General features: G+C 44.7%; 3 protein-coding genes across 3 annotated transcripts in view; 2 read left to right on the top strand and 1 right to left on the bottom strand.

The window, feature by feature from the left end:
• Nucleotides 1–362: 362 nt before the first annotated feature.
• Nucleotides 363–9921, bottom strand: SETD4 (SET domain containing 4). Its single transcript, XM_057377224.1, has 11 exons — nucleotides 9870–9921; nucleotides 8925–9030; nucleotides 8316–8411; nucleotides 7418–7455; nucleotides 7097–7185; nucleotides 5957–6386; nucleotides 4842–5016; nucleotides 4279–4360; nucleotides 3950–4030; nucleotides 2683–2806; nucleotides 363–2425 (listed from the first exon to the last, which is right to left on the bottom strand). The coding sequence occupies exons 2-11, from the start codon at nucleotides 8995–8997 to the stop codon at nucleotides 2300–2302; spliced, it is 1314 nt and encodes a 437-aa protein (XP_057233207.1). The 5' UTR covers nucleotides 8998–9030; nucleotides 9870–9921; the 3' UTR covers nucleotides 363–2299.
• A 37-nt stretch (nucleotides 9922–9958) lies between these two features.
• LOC130580000 (carbonyl reductase [NADPH] 1-like) lies at nucleotides 9959–16231 on the top strand. Its single transcript, XM_057377225.1, has 4 exons — nucleotides 9959–10077; nucleotides 11339–11658; nucleotides 14276–14383; nucleotides 15215–16231. The coding sequence occupies exons 2-4, from the start codon at nucleotides 11373–11375 to the stop codon at nucleotides 15649–15651; spliced, it is 831 nt and encodes a 276-aa protein (XP_057233208.1). The 5' UTR covers nucleotides 9959–10077; nucleotides 11339–11372; the 3' UTR covers nucleotides 15652–16231.
• A 3467-nt stretch (nucleotides 16232–19698) lies between these two features.
• Nucleotides 19699–22888, top strand: part of DOP1B (DOP1 leucine zipper like protein B) — a 38950-nt gene continuing 35760 nt past the window's right edge. The window contains exons 1-2 of the mRNA XM_057377238.1: nucleotides 19699–20122; nucleotides 22577–22751. Of these exons, the coding sequence (XP_057233221.1) occupies nucleotides 22614–22751 (138 nt within the window). The 5' untranslated portion in view covers nucleotides 19699–20122; nucleotides 22577–22613. The remainder of the gene's footprint in view (nucleotides 20123–22576; nucleotides 22752–22888) is intronic.

The raw sequence follows: 22888 nt of genomic DNA on the forward strand, positions 1-22888 counted from the left end.
TCTTTGGGAATGTCGTCGTGGCAATGTTTTCACAGCTTATTTAAAAGCTTTAATGATTGGGTTATGAAGCTGATAATCCCTTTTCTTGTCCCAAACCAGACAGGCCTRAAGGCACTCAGCAGTGATGGATGAACTCCACTCATTGCAGCAAAAAACTGTAAAATGGAAGCCACTTTCAGCAGAAGATCAAAGAAAATCCAAGTTATTTCCATGAACTGACACAGCAGAGATATTGTCAGATTTCACGTTTATAATTTTTCAKGGACTTCAGTGATTGCACTAAATCAACACCTTTCTTTAAAAAAATAAAATACAATAAAAATACAACAAAATATCATTAAATTAAAATTTTTAAAAAAGCTGTGCTATTTCTGCCTTGTGGTCTYACTACATGAAATCAAGTGGCTCTGATCACCTTAAACAAACCCAGTGTCTTCGCTGCAGTCACTGAGAGTATTCCCATTCCAGCTCTCCTTGAATCCCAAAATCATCAGGATGGGAAGGGACCTTTRGGATCAGCCAGTGCCACCCCAGCCCAGCAGCATCACCCCAAAGCCTGTCCCCAAGGGCCACATCCAGACTCCTCCTGAGCACTCCCAGASACAGGGACTGCACCCCCTCCCTGGGCAGCTCATTCCAAGGCCTGACCACTCTGACAGGGAATTTTTTTCCTAATCTCCAGTTAGGAATGAAAAGCTGGAAGAGAATCCAACTCCATGCCATGCTCTGGACCAGGTTTTTATCACTCCTAGGCAGAACCTGGGTTTATTCCCACTATTGCTCAGATTTGCGGATTCARTCTGAAAGGAAATTGATACCAAGTGGGAAATAACGCATTTTTTTCCCATTTTCCATCTCAGGGAACAGAGAGCCAGAGTCAAATATTAACAGCACAACACTGAAGTGAAGAAACTATATTTGCAGCTCAAAGCAGAGGCTGAGAGGGAGAATTTGCACTCTGAAAACTTGATTTGGCATCCTGTAAAACAGGTGGAGAGCATTCCCAGTGCTGCTGTTTCCTCAGGATACCTTGACTTCCWCATGGTTTTGGTTGACTCAAAAAAGTTTAAACTTAAATTTAAATTTAAGGTGTATTTATATAAATACCCATAAATTGCCGTGCTCTGCCTTCTCTCCTGCATTTCCAGCCCCRCTTCCTGCTCTCCCTGGAGGCTGTGTAGGAGTTTCCAGGAGCAGAGCTCATATCCAAACCACCTGGAAGAAATGTGGAGCCCCCAGAGCAATCCTGAAGCMAATCAAACTTCTGTCAAACTCGTATTCACCTTGCCAGACACATTGTACAGGAGCTGTTCCTAAAATAACCATGCCCAGGAAAAAAAGAGAGAGAAACCAACCAAACATCCTTATCTCCTTTAACTCTGGCACCATTCTGATATTAWATTATAAAATTGGAAACACAGCTGGTAGTGGAAAATGAAAAAGGGTTTATTAAAGGAAGGTAGGAGGTCAAACAGTCACAGGGTAGGGGCTGAGCTTCTCTCTGCTGTTGCCAGTTAGTGGCACAGAAGTAACTCGAGACAAACTGGTTAGAATTCCCTGCAGTACAGCATTCCCAAATCCAAAGGAATCTCAGGAGGCACTTCAGAGCCAGAGAATCATGGMATTGTTAAGGCTGGAAAAGAATTWAAGCTCAAAGTCCARCCATCACCCCAGCATCACAACCAYGGTCATCATTGAAAYGAGYCCTCAAGTGCCACATCCATGTTTTTTGATCACTCCAGGGATGGTAACTCTTCCCTGGGCATCCTATTCCAATGTTTGACAACCCTTTCCATGAAAAAATAATTCCTGATATCCAATCTAAACTGATCAGGACTGATTGGGACTGGCAAGAGTGTCAAATATGGCGGTAAGTGATTTAAAAACATAACTGAGGCAAATCTGAAGGTAAGTTGGCCTCAAGSATGTGAGAAATGGAGTTCCAACTCTAGCAAGAATTTTACAAAAATAAAATAGAGAAGTCTTGTAGAAAATGAAATAATATATTTATAAAAATAAACCCTTTTTAAACCCACAAAATGGAAAATAATCACTACACAATAACAACTACAAATGAAGTTTGTGCAGTTAAAATAAGGGTCCTGCCCTGAAATGCTTAAAAAAATTCTCTTTTCTCCAATCCACAYGAGCAGCTTGAGCTCTTCACTTCAGCAGAACCTTCTGTGTGAAAGTCAGCAAAGAAACAAAATTATTCTGCTGAATTTTTAAATAATTCTTTGCTGCTCAGGTCCATTAAAACAGTTGAGCAAGGCATGTCCATGTCACAGCTCTAGAGGCCTCAAGGTTTTGCCAAATTCAAGTTGCAAAGAATCTCAGCTGATTTTTGAAGGATCCTCAGATCTTCTGAGCGCAGCATTTCCACCAAAGCCAGGTGGGTTTTGTGGTTCTCTTTGTCCCTTTTCAACTGGGAAATMTAGAGTTTAGACAAATGGGAAGAAATTATTAAAAATTTTGATTATTGAGTAGGATATGATGAGAAAATTTGTTGAAGTCTCTGGGGATTTCATGAACTATGTCAAAACAGTTGCGGTTTTTAATTCCACAAGAGAAAGGTTAATAGTAAAAGGGGTAAAAAGGGGGAAAGGGAAAAATAATCAAAATACTCACCTAGAAAATGACATTATAAGAGGAAAGAAAGGAATCTSAGCTACCTCAAATTACCTGGAGAAGGACATGCTGGGTCTCCTCTATTAAAAAATGACAAATTTTTGCAGCTRTGTCCAAAGCCTGTTGTTCATTGCTGGCTGAAATGACATCCCCAAGCAGGGTCCTCCTCCAGCAGGCACTAGAATCAAAATGTTGGAACATCACAGAATTATTTGCTGCACTCCCCAGAAGGATGCCAAACATGTGGTTCTACTGCTCTCCCCCTCACCTGGGCTTCTAACCCATGCCAGGGATTTATTTTTAGTTCTTATATCAATTTATTCCACTCAGCAATGAATCTTCAAAGCACAAACAACTCTGAACAATCCTTTTATCATTTATTAATTCCCTCATTTCTTTTATTCCAAGCAAAGTGCAGGGAACCTTTTCTATCTCTGATGTTTGAGGCAGATTTGCCATTTGGAACAAATGTTCCAACTGCTCTGACAGTTCCTGGAGATGAATTTCAGGAACYTCCTTGGCCCTGAAATTCCAGCCTGTGGAACACATGAGTCAAGGAAATCAAGCCAGGTTAAGAGCATTTAAAATTTCATCAAACCAGCAGGAAAAAGGCCTGGAGTCTGCACCTTGAAGGAATATCTTGGGCTTGAAATAGAAAGGGAAAGTAATGGCGTGTGGCTATTAATTCAAGAAGGAAAAAAAACCAAAGCAGCAACAGGGCAATGATTTTATAGTGAAGGGTGTTCTCTGCCTTTCTTCTCCTCGCTTCTCACCTGGGGTCAATAAATCAAACACAAGAGATCCAAAATTATTGTCCCAGGATGTCACACACAGCCAGCAGAAAGCAAAGAGTGAAGGGACCAGAAAAYATTGAAGAGACTGGAAAACCCATCCTGGGAGGAGCGGCTGAGGGARCTGGGAAAGGGGCTGAGCCTGGAGCAAAGGARGCTCCRGGGGGACCTTGTGGCTCTGCACAACTCCCTGACAGGAGGGGGCAGCTGTGGGGGTTGGGGTCTTTGGCCATTTGTCAAATAAAAGAACATGAGAAAATGGTCTCAAATTGCACCAGAGGAAAGAAAATTCCCTGTCAGAGTGGTCAGGCCTTGGAATGAGCTGCCCMGGGAGGGGGTGCAGTCCCTGTCTCTGGGAGTGCTCAGGAGSAGTCTGGATGTGGCYCTTGGGGACAGGCTTTGGGGTGATGCTGCTGGGGCTGGGGTGGCACTGGGTGATCCCAAAGGGCTCTCCCCACCTTGGTGATTCCATGAAATAAAGGAAAATGGCACCTGCACATCCACCAAACATTCAGGGTGCTACAACTTACAATTCATCTGCTCCCAGACTCAGCACCTTGAGGGCTGTGAGGAGTCTCCATGATGGTCCATCCCATCCAAAGGTCAGGTTCCTACAAAGTCCAAGTGAGGAGATGAAGGTGAGATTTTACAGTGTGATATTTCCTTCCTGACATGTGTCAGCAAGGGAAGATCTCAAGCTTTGATAATGGTGTTTGCAACCTCTCCATCTCTCCCAAGCAGTGAGTTTGCTTAAAAAACAAATAATTCTTTTCTTGCTGAATTTTGATACTAGAAGCACAATTTGAGTCCCAGAGAAATTGAATACAAATCTCACCAGGAAACAATTCCAGATACCTACTCTAGGAAATCATGATCCTTTAGAATGGAAACTTTGGCCTTTCTCTGCTTGTCCAGTGGTGAAAAATACTTGAGAAGAGTATCTGCAGAAAAAATACATTTTAGATATTTAAATAAACAGCTTGTAAAAGAAACCAAATTCATCAATCCTGAAATAACATTTCAACCACATTTTTCAAGTAACCTTTTTCAAAACCTTCCAGAACTTTCCAGAATCAAAAGTGTTTCTACTTCCCAAAATCTATCATCAATCTCCAGGATTGTATCCTTATAAGAGAAATCCTGACTCAAACTGAATTTATGAACTACTTTAAGCAAATTCAGTTTGTGCACATCAGGATTTTAACCTAAGACATCCAGTTGGAATCCCTGCACAGATGCTGTTAATAATCACATTTTTATAAAAGAAAATGTTAACAGGGAACATTTTAGTTTTTAAAAATAAGTTTAAATCATTAAACTCTATGCAAAGAGGTATCGAACCCTTTTTCACTCCTTGAGAATTTACAAGCTCAGTTCTCTGTTATGGTGCCTTTCCATGTCCAGACAATCCATAAATMCAACCTGGTGAGACATAAACGCTGCTGTGAGGGTTATCCATGGCAACAAATCCATATTCCAGCAGCAGCCTCTGATTATCATGAGGTCCATAGCAGATAAAAACTTCCTGATGTTTTTTGCACGGTGAATTTGTCCAAATGTCATAGCTCCTGGTCTGCTCGTTAAACGCAGCCTTGACCTTCAGGGAGTGAAAATGGAAAGGTTTTACTCTTGGCAGGGTGAAAAAGGAAACAAACCTTGAGTTTTGAGACCCAAAAAGGATTGAACAGCTCCCTAACAATGGGGGGGGGGAGGGTTCTGCAGAGGCAGCCCATGAGGGTGAAGAACAAACATCACAGATTTGGGGCCTCTCCAAGAATGTGTGGACTTCTTGGAGAGGCCCCAAATCTGCAGGGACAGATGGTTCCAGGAGGAGTTGGCCTCTGCCGTGCTGGCCCCGCTCAGTGTTGGCACACAGAGTTTGCCAGAAGGTGGAAATGCYCTGTGCACTTCCCTCAGGCTGCTCAGAGCCTTCAGCCACAGGTGAAGGAACACAGGGACCGTGGAATGTGGAATTTGTCTCAGGACAGGAGTTTGTCTTACTTTCAGGAACAGATCAGGGGTGTGATTACAAGTAGCCCTTCCCAAAACCTGCCCTGGGTGCAAATCTCCCCCAGCCACGGGGAGCTCACCCTGTGCCTTGGCTTTGCTTCATAAACTGAGATATTTCAATTGTGGAATCACTGAATATTTGGGTTGGAGGGGACCTTAAACTTCTTGTTCCAGTCCCTGCCATGACAGTGACACTTTCCACCATCCTGGGGCGTTCTATGTCCCATCCAACCTGGCCTGGGACAATTCCAAGGACCCAGGAGCAGCCACAGCTTCTCTGGAAATTCCATCCCAGCCCCTCCCTACCCTCCCAGGGAACAATTCCTGCCCAATATCCCACCTAACCCTGCCCTCTGGCAGTTTGGGATGGGAAGCCATCCCCCCCTTGTCCTGATGACCTGAGCCATTTTTCCCTGAGATCTCTCCCTGACCTCCCCACACTCCTCATCCATCACATAAACACAGATGGCATTGACAGAGTGCTGTTAAAAATAAAGAAATTTCCTGATCTATTCATAGTTTCTTACCTGAACATTTGGGTTGTGGTTTAGCAAATCTAAATATGGTGCCAATGCATAAACATCTGGCTCCAGGGAAAAGCATTCCCTCTGAGGATGTTTCATGTAGATTGTCCTGGTATTTACAGTGCACCAAGCCCACTCTAAAGCACTGTAGTTAAAAATAATTCCTGTGTTTTCAGCAAATAAAGGCTGCAGGGAAGAGAAAAAAGCTTTTGAAGATACAAACAACTCATGGATCATCATTCTCTGCTCCTGAGCCTTCTTTTTTAAGGGTTCTGGGAGAAGGTTTAGTAAATCAGGGTCCAAACAAGCAGGGCAAGTGTACGTCTTGGGTAAAACATCCAGGTAGGGCTTCCATGGAGATTTCTCCCCAGCGTGTTTCTCTGCTATCAAAAATGTGCACAGTGCCAGCAATGGAGACACAGGGGGCTTCCATCTATTGAGAAAGAAAATAAAAATAAAAAGAAAAAATAAATAAAAATTTATAAAAATATATAAAAATAAAAATAAAAATAAAAATAAAAATAAAAATAAAAATAAAAATAAAAATAAAAATAAAAATAAAAATAAAAAAAATAGCAGCACGGCAGATCCACAGAGGTGAGATGGGAAATGGACACAGCAGTGTTTTATCTCTCTCAGAGTTCTTTTAAAGTTAAGAACAGCTTCTATTTTAAACTTCTTTGTAGTTCAAGTTTTTTGGATGATTTCAAAGGGGCAATAAAAGCTGGTTTGTAATAACAAGTTCAGGTTTATCCCCTGGGCTGGTCTTTTTTAGGACACAAGCATTCAATGCCYAGCATGGGGCTTTGTTCCAAATTTTCTRAAAGACYCTGGCTTYRCARCCCGCTTTTATCTTCCTTTTCCCAYTGAAGCAGATTCACAAATTAAAAAAAATTCATAATTCACATTTAGATCCAAGCAGRCTCTGAGGCAGCTCAAACTCCAGGCTATGCTCCCTCTCTTCAGCTCTACCAAGCAAAAAGGGGATGTTCAGTGTCCAAACCTCTCCTACCTGCACATTCCACGCCCACAAATGCTGGCACCCTCGAGGAATGAAGTTTAAAGCTTTACYACCCCTTCAGACTGTTCATCTGCCACTGAAAAAAACCCACTAAAGGCCATCAGGTGTCACTTGGCACTTACTTCCCAATGTACCCTCCCAAGCAGCTGCTGAGGACAGTGCCAGTGGTGAGCAAACACTTCTCAGGCAACGAAATAATCAGATCTCCTGCCTTTGAGAGAGGAGGAAAAAAAATCACACACAAAGAAAAGCAAAAGTCAAGTGTAAATAACTTATCTAACACTGCTGTGGGGACTGATAGTTTCATCTTATGGCTGCAATAGTCTAAAAGACAGAAATTACATTCACAACAGAATTCTGAGTTTTGCTTATTGCAAAAACAAAACCTCACTAAACCTCAAAAGAMCCTGATGAGCTCCTGCAATAGAAGCAACATCACTCACCCGAAGAGCTTTTGTTGCCATCAGTCCTCTTCCTGTCCCTGAAGCAGAAAAAAGAGCAGGAGTAAGTAAATGTAGATACGGAAAATCAGGGATCTATGAACAGATCAGCAAGAAAAACCTCAAAAAGGAGAACATTATGTCTTACAAAACATAAATCCAATTATGGATTGTTCCAGGTTTACATCTCCTTTCTTTGTCCTCCAATTCTCTTTATTTTTCAAGATCTTTTCCCTGCATCTCCTGCAGCATTTGCTGTTCAGTTATAGAAATTACTCAACTTTTTTTTCTCCCAGTTATAGCAATTATTCAACTTTCTTTTTCTCCCAGTTACAGCAACTATTCAATTTCTTTTTCTCAACTTTTCCCTAAAACACATCTGTCATCACCAGCTGCAGTCCTTGGTTTCAGAGTTTTAACTAAACTTTACAATTTCAARTCATAATATTTTTCTCTGATCCATTCTACTCTTTCTGCTCTGTCTATAACACTGCAAAATGTTTTAAATATAACCTTCTTAAACAGAAAAACTGTAAATATATCTTTATAAACATTACTAAGTGAATTACAGCTCTAAAATCAATTACTYGTATGCATCACCAGAACTTCTGAACTTGCTTGGGGAAAAAAATATTAAGAAATTATAGCAAGGTCAGATTCCAACATTGGAAACTACTTTATTCTYTAAAACTACGTTATTAACACTTCAAATTTTGGCCTTTTCAGGTCTCTGTATCTACTTTTATACATTAAATTGATATTGCAAAAATCCTTAGAAAAGTATCAGCAACTGGCTCTTTTCCAGATGCCAGCCAGGTGCATAATTCAAAAGAAAAGYGGGAATCTAAAGTTCTTAGAAGATTTAGAAATTTGCACAATCAATAAATAACTAAAGCATTACCCCAGAACTCTGCTGGCCTTAAATTACTGTCTTCAAATCCTCTGTCTTTGAGCCATTTCTTAAGTTCAATGTATTTCAGCTTGTGACTGCAGTTGACTAAAAACAGGGGGAAAAATGCTATTAAAGAGCATTCTGTTGGAAAATAAATGAAATTTAAATATTTTACTGTATAGTCAGAAAAACTGTATTTTGGATGTTTTAGGACATAACAGAATAGCAAGAAAGGCTTCTATTGATCTAAATAAATTCTAGGCTTCTGGGAGGTCTCAGAACTAACTCACTAACTGTGAGTTATTCAGCATCTCCAAGGAATTTCAGAATAAATTTCAGTATTTTTTTCAGTATTTTTTCAGTATTTTTTCAGTATTTTTTCAGTATTCTTTCAGTATTTGCCATCAGGCAAAAAAGAGAGCTAAAAAAGAGAGCTCAGAAAATTCCCCATGCTCTGCTTGGGACTACAAACTAATGGTCAAATATTTGCATATAAAAAGAAAAGKTAACACTTCTGTCCTTTTCCAAGCACAAAGGCTTTTGACAAATACAGATAATAAAATGACACCTTGACAAGCAATTGGTCACTTTATTATTTAACTCCACGGATGATGATACCTCCATCCACAAAACCCTCCAAGCGTTTTCTTCTTCTTCTCTTTCGACCTGTCCGACCATTGCTTTTCTTCATATTAAGCAACAGATTCTGCCCTTCTCAGACAATCTGAATTTAAAAAAAAAAAAATATAAATAAGTGATTTAGAAACATTTAAAGTCACCTTCAAATTTTTTACTGTGAAGGGTGGGCAGAYCCTGGTACAGGGCGCCCAGAGAAGCTGTGGCTGCCCCTGGATCCCTGGCAGTGCCCAAGGCCAGGCTGGATATTGGGAGCAACCTGGGACAGTGGAAGGTGTCTCTGCCATGGCAGGGGATGGGATRGGATGGTCTTTCATAAAATCCTGGAATATCCTGAGCGGAAGGGACCCCAGGATCACCCAGTGCCACCCCTGTCCCTGCCCAGCCCCCYCAGCAATCCCAGCCTGTGCATCCCTGGCAGCGCTGTCCAAACGCTCCTGGAGCTCTGGCAGCCTCGGGGCCGTGCCCGTTCCCTGGGGAGCCTGGGCAGTGCCCAGCAACTTCTGAGAGAAAAAGAACCTTTTTCTGACATCCATCCTCTTTGCAAAACCGCCCTGAACTGAACCTCAAAATGCAGCTTTTCCCTGCAGGGAGGGAGGGCCTCAGGGAGCCGGGGATCACCCACAGGCGCTCGGGCTCCTCCAGCGGCGGGCCCTATATCCCATCCCATATCATCCCATCCCATCCCACTCCCAGAACTGGGAATCCTGTGCAAACACCACCCTCATTCCTGCCTCAGCACGACCCCCGGGACGGGAGGGATTGAAACGACCCCGGCAGCGCGGAGATTGAGGGAATTTCCTAAGGGACYGCCCGTGCCCCCCGCATCCTCCCTGGGAGACCCAGCTGCATCCTGCCCTGGGAGCCCGAATTGTGATTGTCGAGTTTCTCCCGGACTGGAATCGCTACCCAGTGTCCCAAACCCACCGGCTGAAGAGGACTCAAGGGCCGACATTCCCTCGCTGTCCCTCTCCGTGGATCCCCGCCCGCGCTCCCGCCCCTGAGGCGGGGCTGCCCCGCCATCTTAGGGGTGTGCTTATCTCCGTCCCYGCGGTTCGCAACTGCCTCTGTTTTGGGAATACGTGTTCTGTCCTGGCTGTGTGGAGCTGAGGGAGAGGTCCCCGTGGTGCTGGAGGTGGGTGATGATGGGGTGCTCGGTATCACCCCCCCTGACCCCTTCAGCCCCGCGTTTTCCCCTGAAGGGGTCGGGGTTCATGGTGGCCTGTGAGCTCCCTGAAGGGGTCGGGGTTCATGGCGGCCTGTGGGTTCTCTGAAGGGGTCGGGGTTCATGGCGGCCTGTGGGTTCCTTGAAGGGGCCGGGGTTCATGGCGGCCTGTGGGGTCCCTGAAGGGGTCGGGTTCATGGCGGCCTGTGGGTTCCCTGAAGGGGTCGGGGTTCATGGCGGCCCCGCGGGGTCCCTCCCTGTGAGGGAGATGGGAAGGGCACTCCTGTCCCTGCGAAGTCACTCTGGAGATTCTTGGAGCGTTAGATCCTCCCTGAATTCCTGCTTGGGGCTACAAGCCAGTTTGGAAGAGAGCCGACAATGATAGCAAAAGGGAACAAACACAGCAAGTATGAACTTGTTTTTATGGTGGAAATGTAGCTTCTTTAAATGCACTMTATCTGTGAGGAAAGCAGCAAGCAGTAAGGCTTTCGGATAGTGTGGTACACAATAAGCATGGTAGTCAGCCTGTGGTCTGCTGTTTTCCCTTGAAAAGGCTGTAATTGCTCTTTCTGCTTGGCACTGGAAAGTAAAGTTACTGCATCCTTTTCTTTTTCATGGTTTGGGACCTAAAAGATCATGCAGTTCCAACCCTTGCCGTGGACAGGAATACTTGGCACTAGACCAGGTTGCTCAGGTTTTGAGCCTGAGTTTTTAAGCAAAACTTGAGCTGAGCACATTGAAAATTCCCAAAAGATGGAAAATCTTCCTGTGAGTTGTAAGTGCAGAAGAGCTTACTCCCACAAAAAGTTAATTTAGTACTAGAGATTAGTCGCTGACTTTTTTTAGTTGAGACAATTTTTTCTTACCCATCACTGGTTGGCCTTTCTTCAGAACATTTAACACTAGATTTCTCTGAATACCTCGTGCTACATTAGAAATTTACACAGCATGAACAGGAATGTAGTTTCACATAATCCAAAGTGGAATTTTAAACTGTATTTTAAAGAAAAACMCTCTAATWGCCCAGAGAGGTTGTGGACYCTACACCCCTGGAAGTGTTCAAGGCCAGGTTGGACAGGGTTTGGAGCAACCTGGGATGGTGGAAGATGCCCCTGCCCATGGCATTAGATGTTCTTTAAGWTCTCKTCCAACCCAAACCATTTTARGATTATAATTCCTTTWSTAACAGCCATTTCATCTGCCTGACTGAATTTTTCTTTGCTGTTGGCAGTTGCTMTCACCTTGGCTGGCATTCTGAGGGGACAATGTCCAACGTGCCGGTGGCTGTGGTGACGGGCTCCAACAAAGGGATTGGCTTGGCCATTGTGCGGGCCCTGTGCAAGCAATTCCCGGGGGATGTGTACCTGACATCCCGGGATCCCGGCCGTGGCCAGGCAGCCGTGGCACAGCTCCAGGAGGAAGGGCTGCGGCCCCTCTTCCACCAGCTGGATATTGATGACCTGCAGAGCATCCGAGTGCTCCGGGACTTCCTGAAGGAGAAGTATGGAGGGATCAATGTGCTGGTGAACAACGCAGGGATTGCTTTCAAAGGTAGGGAGTGGTCTGGTGGGATAGTCCTGCATTCTGCCAAGTTGTGTGGAGAGGGCAGTGCGTGCAGCTAACACTTGTGTGTCACTGCCATGCTTCATTTTTGGTTGGGCAAGCTTCCCATCTTAAGTGKGAYGTGAGAACAGTGTGCTAGGGGAGRCTCAGGGTGGACACCAGGAGGAATTTCCTCATGGAAAGGGTGCTYAGGCCTTGGCAGGGGYTGCCCAGGGAGCTTTGGAGTCCCCATCCCTGGAGGTGTCCCAGGAAGGGCTGGAGGTGGCACTGAGTGCTCTGGGCTGGGGACAAGGTGRGCATCGGGCACAGCTGGGACYCCATGGGCTGGSAAGGCTTTTCCAACCTCAGGRATTCTGGGATTCTGTAARCATGCTTCCCTGGAGGGTTGTGTTTGCACCACAKGGAAATAATTGAGTTACACCAGGCAGGTGAGCTGGGTTGGAGTAATTGTCTCAATGCCCAGGACTTTCACCAGRCCCACAGGAGCCCATCACCAGGGGGAATATCAGCCCTGTTACCCAGTATTTTCTCTCTTTTGCATTGCTTTGTTCTCTGCATAGCCTGCTCAGGGTTTCCAGCTGATAAAAATGAACCTTTGAGCCTGGGTGGTTTTTGTCATCTCGAACTTTCTCTGGCCATTCAGTCACCTATAACCCCCTAAATCCTGCTGTGCTGAGCAAAAATTTAACCCTTTCACCTTCTACTGGGCTGGGAGGCAGGGAAAGTGAGGAAGACACAGCAGTTTTAAGGTGGAAGGATGCATTCTTGCTGTGTTTATGAAATCCAGAATCATGTTAGCTCCAGACGGAGTAAATCACAAGCCCGGTTGATGGTTTTGTGGAGGGCATTCTGCTGCTGTGCCCCGTTCAGGTGAGACCCCACCTGSAGAGCTGCTCCAGCCCTGGGGCCCAGCACAGGAAGGACGTGGAGCTGCTGGAGAGAGCCCAGAGGAGGCAGCAGGATGGTCAGAGGGATGGARCAGCTGTGCTGGGAGRAAAGGCTGGGAGWGCTGGGATTGTTCAGCCTGGACAGGAGAAGCTTTGGGSTGAGCTCATTGTGGCCATCCAAGGAGGAACTGCTGTCAGGAAAGGCTTCACACTGACAGAGCAGGGAACTTCCATGGAGTGGGAGTGCTGTGATGATGTTCTGAAGCCCATTCACTTTTTGCCTGTTTCTTTATAGGCAGATTGCTAATGTTCAATATCAGCTTATTAGGAGGCAACTCATAATAGATTTGTCTGAGCTTCATGGTGTGCTCAGGAAAGATTCCAGCAGCAGTTTAAATACCACTTCCAGATGTTTAGCCTTGACTTTCCTCAAGCTGACTACAATGACTCAGCAGTTCACACAACTTAGAGTGTGATGAAGGAGCCTCTTGTAACTGTTGCTGTGTAAGGATCAAGCACAGAGGGTGTAACATCTTTTTAAAATTTGCTGTGATGCTTCTCTCATAGTTTTAATTCTTACATCCCAGATTGGTGTTCCTACCGCAGCTTGCTTCTTGCCTTACCAGGTTCCTGCTGCCATCCCAGAATTTATGCTTTCCTTTATTGTAGCATTATGTGCTCTTGCAGCCTGTCAAAGATTACAGCTGCCRTTAAATTTTGTTATTTTGGTTTTGTGCTGTGCTTGTCCAGCAAAGTTCTTAATCCAACAAAAGCTTCCTTTACCAAATGGTGATGGAGCTGTGGTTGTCTTCTGGACCAGCCTCTTGGGGAAGAGTTGTGCTAAGAAAGCTTCTTAAAACAAGGAGGTGTAGGATGTAACAACATATCCTGTTAGAAAAATGCATGGGGTTTGAGCATTTCCCCTCACGAGGAGGGGAAAGCATGGAAGCAGGAGTTTGGTGTTGTGTAGGGTTTTAGTTCTCCCCCTGCCATAACCCTGGCCATGGGTCATGATTTGGCTCCATGTGTGAGTTTTAAATGTAAGTGATTTGTAAACGAGTGTGAGTCATTAAACTGCAATAAAAATCACATCAAATACTCAGTGACCTGTTACTATTTCTGTATTGAGTTACCATGGACCTGGGCTATGGAGACAAGTGAACACCTGCCCAGTGTGTGCCCATCCCTGCCCAGGTGGAGCCTGGAGCTGCAGAGGAGCAATGCTGTCACTTTGCACTTGGAGAGAGACCCAAGAGTTAGAATGCAGAGCACGGGGTTTGCTGAGATCACAGCAATCCTGCCCCTCTTGTGGTGGTACCAAGCTGCCACTTGTGTGGGATGAAATCATCCCCTTCCACAGCAGTGCCATGGTTTCCTTACAGTTACCTCAGCCAGCTCCTTTTCCTGGCTCCAATTCCCACCCTTTCACTGGTGCTAGCACAGATCTGTAACCTCAGRGGGTGGTTTTTGACACAAGTATAGCTCAGTTTTGGGGGTGGTGGTGTTTTTTGTTAGTTTGTATTTTCAGACTGCACCAAATCATACCTCTGCCTTCTTTAAAGCTTTTCTTGTATGTTTTAATTGGTCATATRCCTGTGTTAATTTTAGTTGCTGTTTTTAATAATTAGAACTTTTGGGGTTTGGTAACTTCYATTCAAACAGTAGTACAACTCTGATTTTTGGGTTTTTTTCCCTTCTTTGCCACCTCTCATGACCAGTTAATGACACAACTCCATTTGCAATCCAAGCTGAGGTAACAATGAAGACAAACTTTTTTGGAACCAAGAATGTTTGCACAGAATTGCTGCCTCTTATGAAGCCTTATGGTAAGTGAAACACAGCAAGTAAAGAAATAGTTTTGTGCGAATTTTGGCCTTTTGAAATTAGAAAATCCTGTCCAGTCTCAGTTACTGCACCAGTGTTTCAGCTGGGTTTGATGTGGTGCTGTGGTGTGTTTGCTGCTATAAATRAACTATAGTCTTTCTTAACATTTGAATGTGTCCAAATTTTTAAGAAAAAAAAAAAGTCAAGTAGATGAAAAAAGCTGGGAATTGTTAGTTCCTGGGGGAGAAGGGAAAAACAGAGTAAATTCATTTTGGGGAAAGAAGGARCAGTGCCAATGTTGCAGTCTAGTCCTCTTGTACTAAAATGAAGGATGACTGTGTTAATAAAGTCAATAACAGGATTAATTTCTGTGGCTTTTAAGATTAAATCCCTATATTCATCACCAGAATGGTTGTGAAGTAACAGGAAARAGGGGAAACAGTGCAGCGTAATTTTGGAAATGATGAATGATTTATTGATTCAGCTGACTTGTTCCTCTTACTGAAGTGCTGGGAGATAAATCCTTAAATTTGTAAATCTCCAGGTATTCTTTCTACTGTAGTAAGAGTATACCTACAGATTGTTTGTTTCCTGGAGGTTTATCTGATACTTTTGAAGGTTCACACCTTCAATTACYCTCTGTAATGGAATTTATTAGAAATAAGAACATAAAGTTAACTCTGGTCTTCCAGGAGCTCTGCAGAACAGTTTATTGTTCCACCAAATTATTTTACAGGTATTGACCTAAGGAGTGAATCCAGAACTGGAGAGCAGTCCCACTTCAGTGTGAGTTTAATAAGTGTGAAAATAATCAGTTTTTATTCTCTTTTCAGGTCGGGTGGTGAATGTCTCCAGCATGGTGAGCTGCTCAGCCCTGGGACGCTGCAGCCAAGAGCTCCAGCAGAAATTTCGCAGTGACGCCATCACTGAGGATGAGTTGGTGCAACTCATGAACAAATTTGTGGAAGACACCAAGAAAAGCGTCCATGAGAAGGARGGTTGGCCCAACACTGCCTATGGGGTGTCCAAAATTGGGGTCACGGTCTTGTCCAGGATCCAAGCRCGGATGTTAAATGAGAAAAGGAAAGGTGACCACATCCTCCTCAATGCCTGCTGCCCTGGCTGGGTGAGGACAGACATGGCAGGTCCCAAAGCCACCAAGTCCCCAGATGAGGGGGCTGAGACCCCCGTTTATTTGGCCCTTTTGCCTTCTAATGCTGATGCTCCTCATGGCCAATTTGTCAGTGAGAAAACTGTAAAAACCTGGTGAGCTCAGGAGGGTAGGGATGGAAAGGTGCCTGATCTCATTGACCTGATTTTGCCCTTAATTCCATCATTGCCAGCCCTTTTCCCACTCCCCCTGGGATGGATCTCAGATGTGGAGCTGGGATGAGGAAGCAGGTGCCTTATTATTTCTCAGCACAGTAGGTCTTTCCAGGGTCCAGCACTGCTTSTGGAAGCTGTACATGTTTTCCTAAAGAGGATGAGGTTGTTTCAGAGCTACAGTGTTGTCACCAGTGTGGGGGGAGACTCATAAGACCAGACCAGAATCACTGTTGTGAAGACATTCCTTACTATCAGAACTAAATGGAATTAAGTGAAAATAAAAAAAAGCACTGATTAACCATTTATAGCCRAACATAATCTGTTGGTTATATTAATATGTCAATAAATAAATAATTACTGTTATATATTAATTCAACTGGCTTATTCTGGTACTAGAAACTTTAAAAGTTTGAAAATGTATTTTCATTTTCTGCAGCTAAGTTTGTGGCTTGAATGTGTGATGTCTGCACTAGATAAAGAAAAAATAAACTAYAGACCTGACACAGCAAAGTGTTCCTCAGTTCCTTTATTGCACAGCCAGAAGTTTCCTTATTAAAATCTGGAGGAAGTGCTTTCCACATAGCAGGAATATGAACTGTAAGTGATGTGGAGAGCTCTACATTTGCTTTAAATGCTGCTTATTGCATTTCACATGCTCAGAGTTGAAAAATTGCCTCTTCTGAGGCTGAAGGAGCTGGAAACAATTGCCCATAAAGCTGTTGTTAGTAATGACAGATCAATAATGGGCTTGTTAATTGTTAATCAGGAGTCAGGGAGGCAATGCCAGGCACAGCATCACCTGACTGGGTTTGACACTGGCCTCCTCCAGAACAGGTTGTGTTTAGGGAAGCCTTAGAAATAAATATTGYAGAGGGGGTTATTAATTGCTTATCAGCACAGAACAAAGAGGTGGTTTAAGTTGGTCTTTTCAGCATTCAGGAGCTATTGTTTTTGTGAAGAATTGTAACATYGGTCATGCCCCAGAGGTCCTTGAAAGGAAGGCCAAAAGTTCTCATGGTAATCTGTTCTCTGGGAAGAAAAAAGACCTCAGCGACCTTTGGTTTAGGGAAAAAAATGAAAAAATCTATAAAGTTTTGGCTGCTACAGTGTAACCCAACCCTCCTGATGTGCCACARGAAAAAAAACAGTCTCTGTGCACCCTCCCAGTTGTGTTAATGGTTTCTCAACRAAACACAATGTGGCTCTTTGATTCGGTCAGAGTTTGTGCACAGCTTGAAGAGACTTAACCCAGCAGTGGAGAATCCTGCYTCATTCTTAATCTCTGAAATGCTGCCTGAGTCATTGAGCTTCAAAAGCTGTGTGTCCATCTGCTTGGCATCTCCAAACATTCCAAACACACCTTGGCCTTTGTTTGGATTGGAAGAGTCCTGGGTACCTTGACCACAGCCAGGTCATAACCAGTGCTAAACACAAATCTAAGTATTCTCTATGATCTGTAAAGCTCCTTCTTGAGTCTGACTCCAGATCTGCTCTGTTGGTTTGGGGTTTTTTTTTACATTCAAGCCAAATTCTAGGTTTGCAAGTTTTACAGCAGGTGTAAAAYACATTCTGGAGAAGAGAAGGCTCTGGAATGACCTTAGAGCAGCTTTTTCAGTGCTTAAAGGGGCTACAGAGGAGTTGAAGAGGGAAAGGGAGAGGCAGAACAAGGGGCAATGGCCTCAATTGGAAAGAGAGCAGATTTTGATTGGATATTGGGAAGAAATTCTTTATGTGAGGRTGGTGAGGCCCTGGAAGAGRTTGTCCAGAGAGGTTATAAATTCTCCATTCCTGGCGGTGKCCAAGGCCAGGTTGGACATTGGTGTYTGGAGCAGCCTGGGACAGCGGAAGATGTCTGCCATGGCAGAGGTGGCACTGGGTGGACTTYAAGGTCASTTCCAASCCAAACCATTCTATGATGGTTCTGTGTATTTCAAATTCTTAAATTAAACCATTTGTTAAATCTCTGTGTCAGGGTGAGGAAGCAGAAATGGAAGGTGATGACTGGATAGTCACTGTCAGCAATGCCATTTCCCATGGGGATATTGATTAAAATGATTTCTTGTGGTATGAACAGAAGGAATGACAGAGAACAGAGGTTTTCCCCACCTTTGCAGCTGTGATATGGGACTCAGGGAAGGAGAAGCAGCTCTGTGGATGGACCCAACCTCRGGGAACAAGAAGCAGAACCAGTTTGAAGGAAGGAACATGTCCAGGAGAAGTGCACCCATTCCCTGCTGCCACTGGAAGTGGGAATGTGTCCCAGGAAAAGAGCTGGAACAGGGCAGAGTGCCAGGGGAAGGCTGTTTGCTGGCAGGAGAGTCAGGCCAGGCTGTGCAGTGGCCGTGCCAGGCTGGGGCTCTGCACAGGCCTTGCATTGTTCAACCTAATTTTTTTTTGTTGTTGTTGGTGTTTTTTTTTTTTTTTTTTTTTTTTTTTTCTTTTCTTCTTTTTTTTTTTTTTTTTATTTTACGGCATACTTTATATGAGCGTGTTTTTTTTTTTTGTCTTTTATCTGCCTCCCTGCTTCTCTCGCAGGTCTGTTGTGTGGGAATGTGGGAATTGTTTTGTTGCTCTCAGATTCTGGCACCCTTGCCGAGTATGAAATTTAAGGGTTAGGTAAGAATGAAATAATGATGAAATAATAATGAAATAATAATGAAACAATAATGAAATAATAATGAAATAATAATGGTGTGTTGTCTTGTACAAAACATGATTTACTGGTGTCCTTTTCATGGCATGTCACTGCCACTGAAGGAAAATCATGGAATCACAGAATGCTTGGGTTGGAAGGGACTTTAAAGCTCATCAAGTTCCACTCCCTTTCCAAGTAATAGGAAAACATCCCAAGTAACACGCTGTATTTCAGGACATAAATGTCCTGTCTTAAGGACTTCATCACAAATACAAGTTCTTTGCTCAGTCAGGYGCATGCTCAGAAGCACTTGCCTGCATTGGCCAAGAATAATTCTAAAATTTAGAAATTGACCCTTGAATTGGTGCAGTTTAGAAAGGACATTCCTAAAATGGGGCTAGGAAGGGGAAAGGCAGTGGTGTCGAGAAAAAAAAACACGGTATATTAATGTAACACAATGTACTTATTATACTTGATGTAATGTAACTTAATATTTCATGTGTTACTTAATATTTCATGTGTTACTTAATGCAACTTAATGGTGGTCATAGCTGAAACAGTATCCATCCAAATCTGAACAGTTTCTCTTCCCTCACCTTGAGTAACTGGATAAATGTATTTCCCTTGATTTTTTTTTCCACAACTGTTTTGAACAACCAGGATTTTCGGCCCGCACGTTAAAAAAAAAGGAAACAAAAAAAAAAGAGAAGAGGGAGAGGCAAGGGCAAGAAGAGAAGGGATGGCAAAGGAAAGAAAAAGGGAGGGGGAAGAGAAACTGAGGTTAAATAATGTTTCGACAGTATATGAATCCTCATCGGGCACGTTCCTGTATTTTGCTTCCCATCGGTATTTTGCTTTTGGTTGTTCTGTTTGTTCCTCTGGTTTGCTGCCAGTGTACCAAAAATCCAGCGCAATCACCTTCTCCCAAGCTTGTTGTAGCGAACAGATGGCTCCTTACATCGAACTCGAGCCCAGTAAAAATGCGACATCCGAGCCCTCGTAAAAACCATAAAAATTTCCCCAAAACGCATCTTTCCTAAATCCRGCTGGACCAGAAACGAAGTTGGAAGCGCTGTCACTCCTTCACCTGCAGGGCAGGTCCCGGCCGTCGCTGCGCGGCCCGGCGGGGCGGGGACAGGCACGGCTGTCCTTGTTTCCAGAGCACGGGAGTCAGTGTGGAGGGAGAACGGAGCGGCCCGGCCGCGGTGCCGATGCTCCGGTGCTTCCTGGGGTTCTCCTGGCACTTCCCGGAGCTCTCCCGGTGCTTCCCGGAGCTCTCCCGGTACTTCCCAGAGCTCTCCCGGTGCTTCCCGGAGCTCTCCCGGCCCGGAGCGGCCGCAGGGGGAGCGCGGAGCCGCCGGCCCCGCCTGCGCCGCCAGGGGGCGCTGTGTGGCCCGGTCTGCCCGCTGGACGGTACCATCTCCCCGCGGGGGGAGGCGGATGACGCGCTGCGGGCTGTGACCCTCCGCGATACGCGACAGCGGGTGGCACCGGGGAAAGGGTGACAGCGACAGCGGGTGACAACGACAGCGGGTGACAGCGACAGCGGCCTCGGTTCATAGGGCCAGCTGCAGCCCTCCCGGGCGATGCCGCGGCGCTCCCCGCGCGGCGCTCGGTGGTGCGGCCCCACTGCGGCCCTGGCGGCGCGGGCGGGGGCGCGGGCGGGTTCGCACAGGGCCGGGTTTCCATAGGGACTGCGGGAGCCGCTCCCGCCCCGCCGCGGCCCGGGCTCCCTCACGTCTCCGCCGGCGCCCCGGGAGGAGCGCGGGGCCCTGCGCAGGTACGGGGTGCGGGAGGGCGCGGGAGGGGACCGGGCGAGGGGGCAGCGCTGGCCCCGTTCGGCTGGCCCGGGACACAATCCCAGAATGGCTGGGTTTGGAAGGGACCTCAGGGCTGATCCACTCCCCGCCCTGCCGAGGCGCGGTCACCTGGAGCAGGTGACACAGGAAMGCGTCCAGGTGTGTTGGGAATGTCTCCAGATAGGAATATCCACAGCATTCCCAGGGAAAGGGCACGGCCCGAGGCTGCCGGAGCTCAGGAGCGTTTGACAGCGCTGCCAGGGATGCACAGGCTGGAATTACCCCAGACTGGATGATCCTGATGGATCCCTTCCCACTCAGCACATTCCATGTTCTCCCTGGGCAGCTGTTCCAGTGCTCTGCCCCCTCCATGGAAAGAAGCTCTTSCTCATGCTGAGGWGGAATTTGTTGTTTTAGTTGATGGCCATTGCTCCTCGTACTGCCCACTGCAGAGAGTCTGGCACCATCAGTGCTGGAAGTTGATGAATAATTATTTACGTCAGGGTTTACTAAGGAAGTTTGTGACCTGGGATTTGGAAGATGTGCCTAAAGGTCACTGGCAGGTGGCTTTACATRGCTTTTTAACTATTATATATTATTATTTGTATTTCTGCCTTTGTGTCCAAGCACAAACACGATCTATTTRCCTTATTTAGATTATTGGATTTTGTCAAACCTTGCTGACATCTGGCAGCTATGGTGCAGGAATATCAATCCACACTAAATAATTACTTCCATCCCTGCTTTTCTGGCTGTCTTTTCACTGCAAAAATCCGAATGAAATGTCCTAAGAGCTGAATGTCCTGTCAGCAAACGAGCTGCCTGATTCTAARTGATCCAGACAAATCTCTTTTTCATGGAAGTGGCAGCAGCCCTGACCTGGCAGAGAGGTGCTGGAATAACTTCCCAGCTCATGCCTTGTTCTCAGTAGTACGAAACAATCCCACGATTAAGATACTTAGATGAGATGAAGGAAATAGGTTTCCATTTCTTGGCCAGTGTTTCTATCAGATTACTCTTAATTTTTGCTGACAGTATCTTGCAGCTTTTCCACTTTGTTGAGTTTTATGGGAGGATTGGCTTCCTTTTTTCTTAAATACTTGTTGGAATAAGAGGAGCTAGATCCCAGATAAATGTTATTCTCTGTTTTCACTGCCTCTGTTGTGAGAAGCACTGCAAACATCCTGATAAAAACAAAATTARACCCTCTCTGTGGCCAAACAAACCAACCCAACCAACCCAATCTGGCCCTGATGACATTGTGTGATAATTTTATTTTTCCATGGAGGTGGATCCASGTTGGCTGGCACGGGGTAGTTTTATTGGCAATGCCTGAATCCTGCTCAGGGGAGTGCAAAGGTGGCTTAAACCTGCGCTTAAAATCCTTCTTCTTTTTTTTTTTTTTTTGATTCATCCAGCATTTTTTTCTTTCTGAGAGTTTTCTCCCCAAACCCTTCTGTTGATGGAGTTAGGGTTGTTTAATTCAATGTATTTAATGTTTTAAAGGATATGGAGGATGGTTTGGGTTTATTTTCGTGTCCTAGCAGCAGGAGACTGAATGCAGATGTCTTCCAGAAATGCAAAATATTTTGTTATAGAGCTGTGATTTCTTTTCTGTATCACTGATGTAGCAGGGATTGACCTAAACCTAAACTTAAGCATATTTAAAATAACCTAGAATAATATTCTAATGTTTTCTAACAGAGCTGGTGTCAGAGGTAGCAAAGGAGAAGGAGGGATTTTTCAGTAGGTAAAATCCAACCATGCTTGTTTCCTGTTGTTCTAAACCAGTTGTATGTTGGATTTTTAACCGAAATGCCTTGCAAAATACAGGAAAATCAGGTCTGAACAACTTATTTTTAAATATAAAAATATACAGATCCTTTTTGTTGATATACAGGGAGATTATAATGCATGGCTTGGCATTTTGGCACAACACCTTGGACTCGGACTTGAGCATCTGCTGCTGCCAAGTTGAGATGCAGAGCTCTGAGAGCTCCTTCTGCTGTGGGCTGAGAGCCCTTTAGCAGGATTCCTCTGGAAAGCTGCACTTTGATAGGAAATATTTCCCATTCCATGCTCCAGGTAACCTTGCAAAGCAYAGGTGATGAGTTATGAAAACAATTTCCAGCTCCCCAACTCCTTGTCAGGGCTCGGAGTGCRACTTTGTAATCCTTCCCTTTGTTATTGTGTGACATCCGCGTGCATGGAAGGGTAAAACACGTTCCATAAACAGGAAAAAGTGACTGCAAAGCTTTTGGAAGAGGCAGTGGGTAGTCAGAGTCACGCCCAGGGAATTATTTTTAACTTTGTGTTGCAATTTTGATCTGCTGACCTGTTTATTGTGTTCTGTTAGTGCTTCTCCATATTTTTGCTATCTTTGAAGTGCCAGAACTGAAATTTGGGTTATTTTTGTAACTCTTTGCATGTTTTAGTCTAYCAGGGGGTTCCACCTTGCTATGAGAACCCAAGATGGATCCAGAAGAGCAGGATTTGCTTGGGGATTACAGATACAGGAATTATTCTTCAGCAATTGAGAAAGCTTTGAGGAACTTTGAATCATCCAGTGAATGGGCAGATCTGATCTCGTCCCTTGGCAAACTCAATAAGGTACAGTGTCAGGACAATCTTTCGTCATTTGTTTATTGTATTTGTTTTGTTATTAACTTTTCTGTCACTTACAGCACTTTGGAAAATTGAAAATGTACTCCAGAAAAATAATGGAAGGAGCTAAGTCAGTATTTTTA

This window comes from Malurus melanocephalus, unplaced genomic scaffold (assembly GCF_030028575.1).
Source record: "Malurus melanocephalus ecotype Western Australia unplaced genomic scaffold, MMel_1.1 scaffold_307, whole genome shotgun sequence".
Taxonomy (NCBI): domain Eukaryota; kingdom Metazoa; phylum Chordata; class Aves; order Passeriformes; family Maluridae; genus Malurus; species Malurus melanocephalus.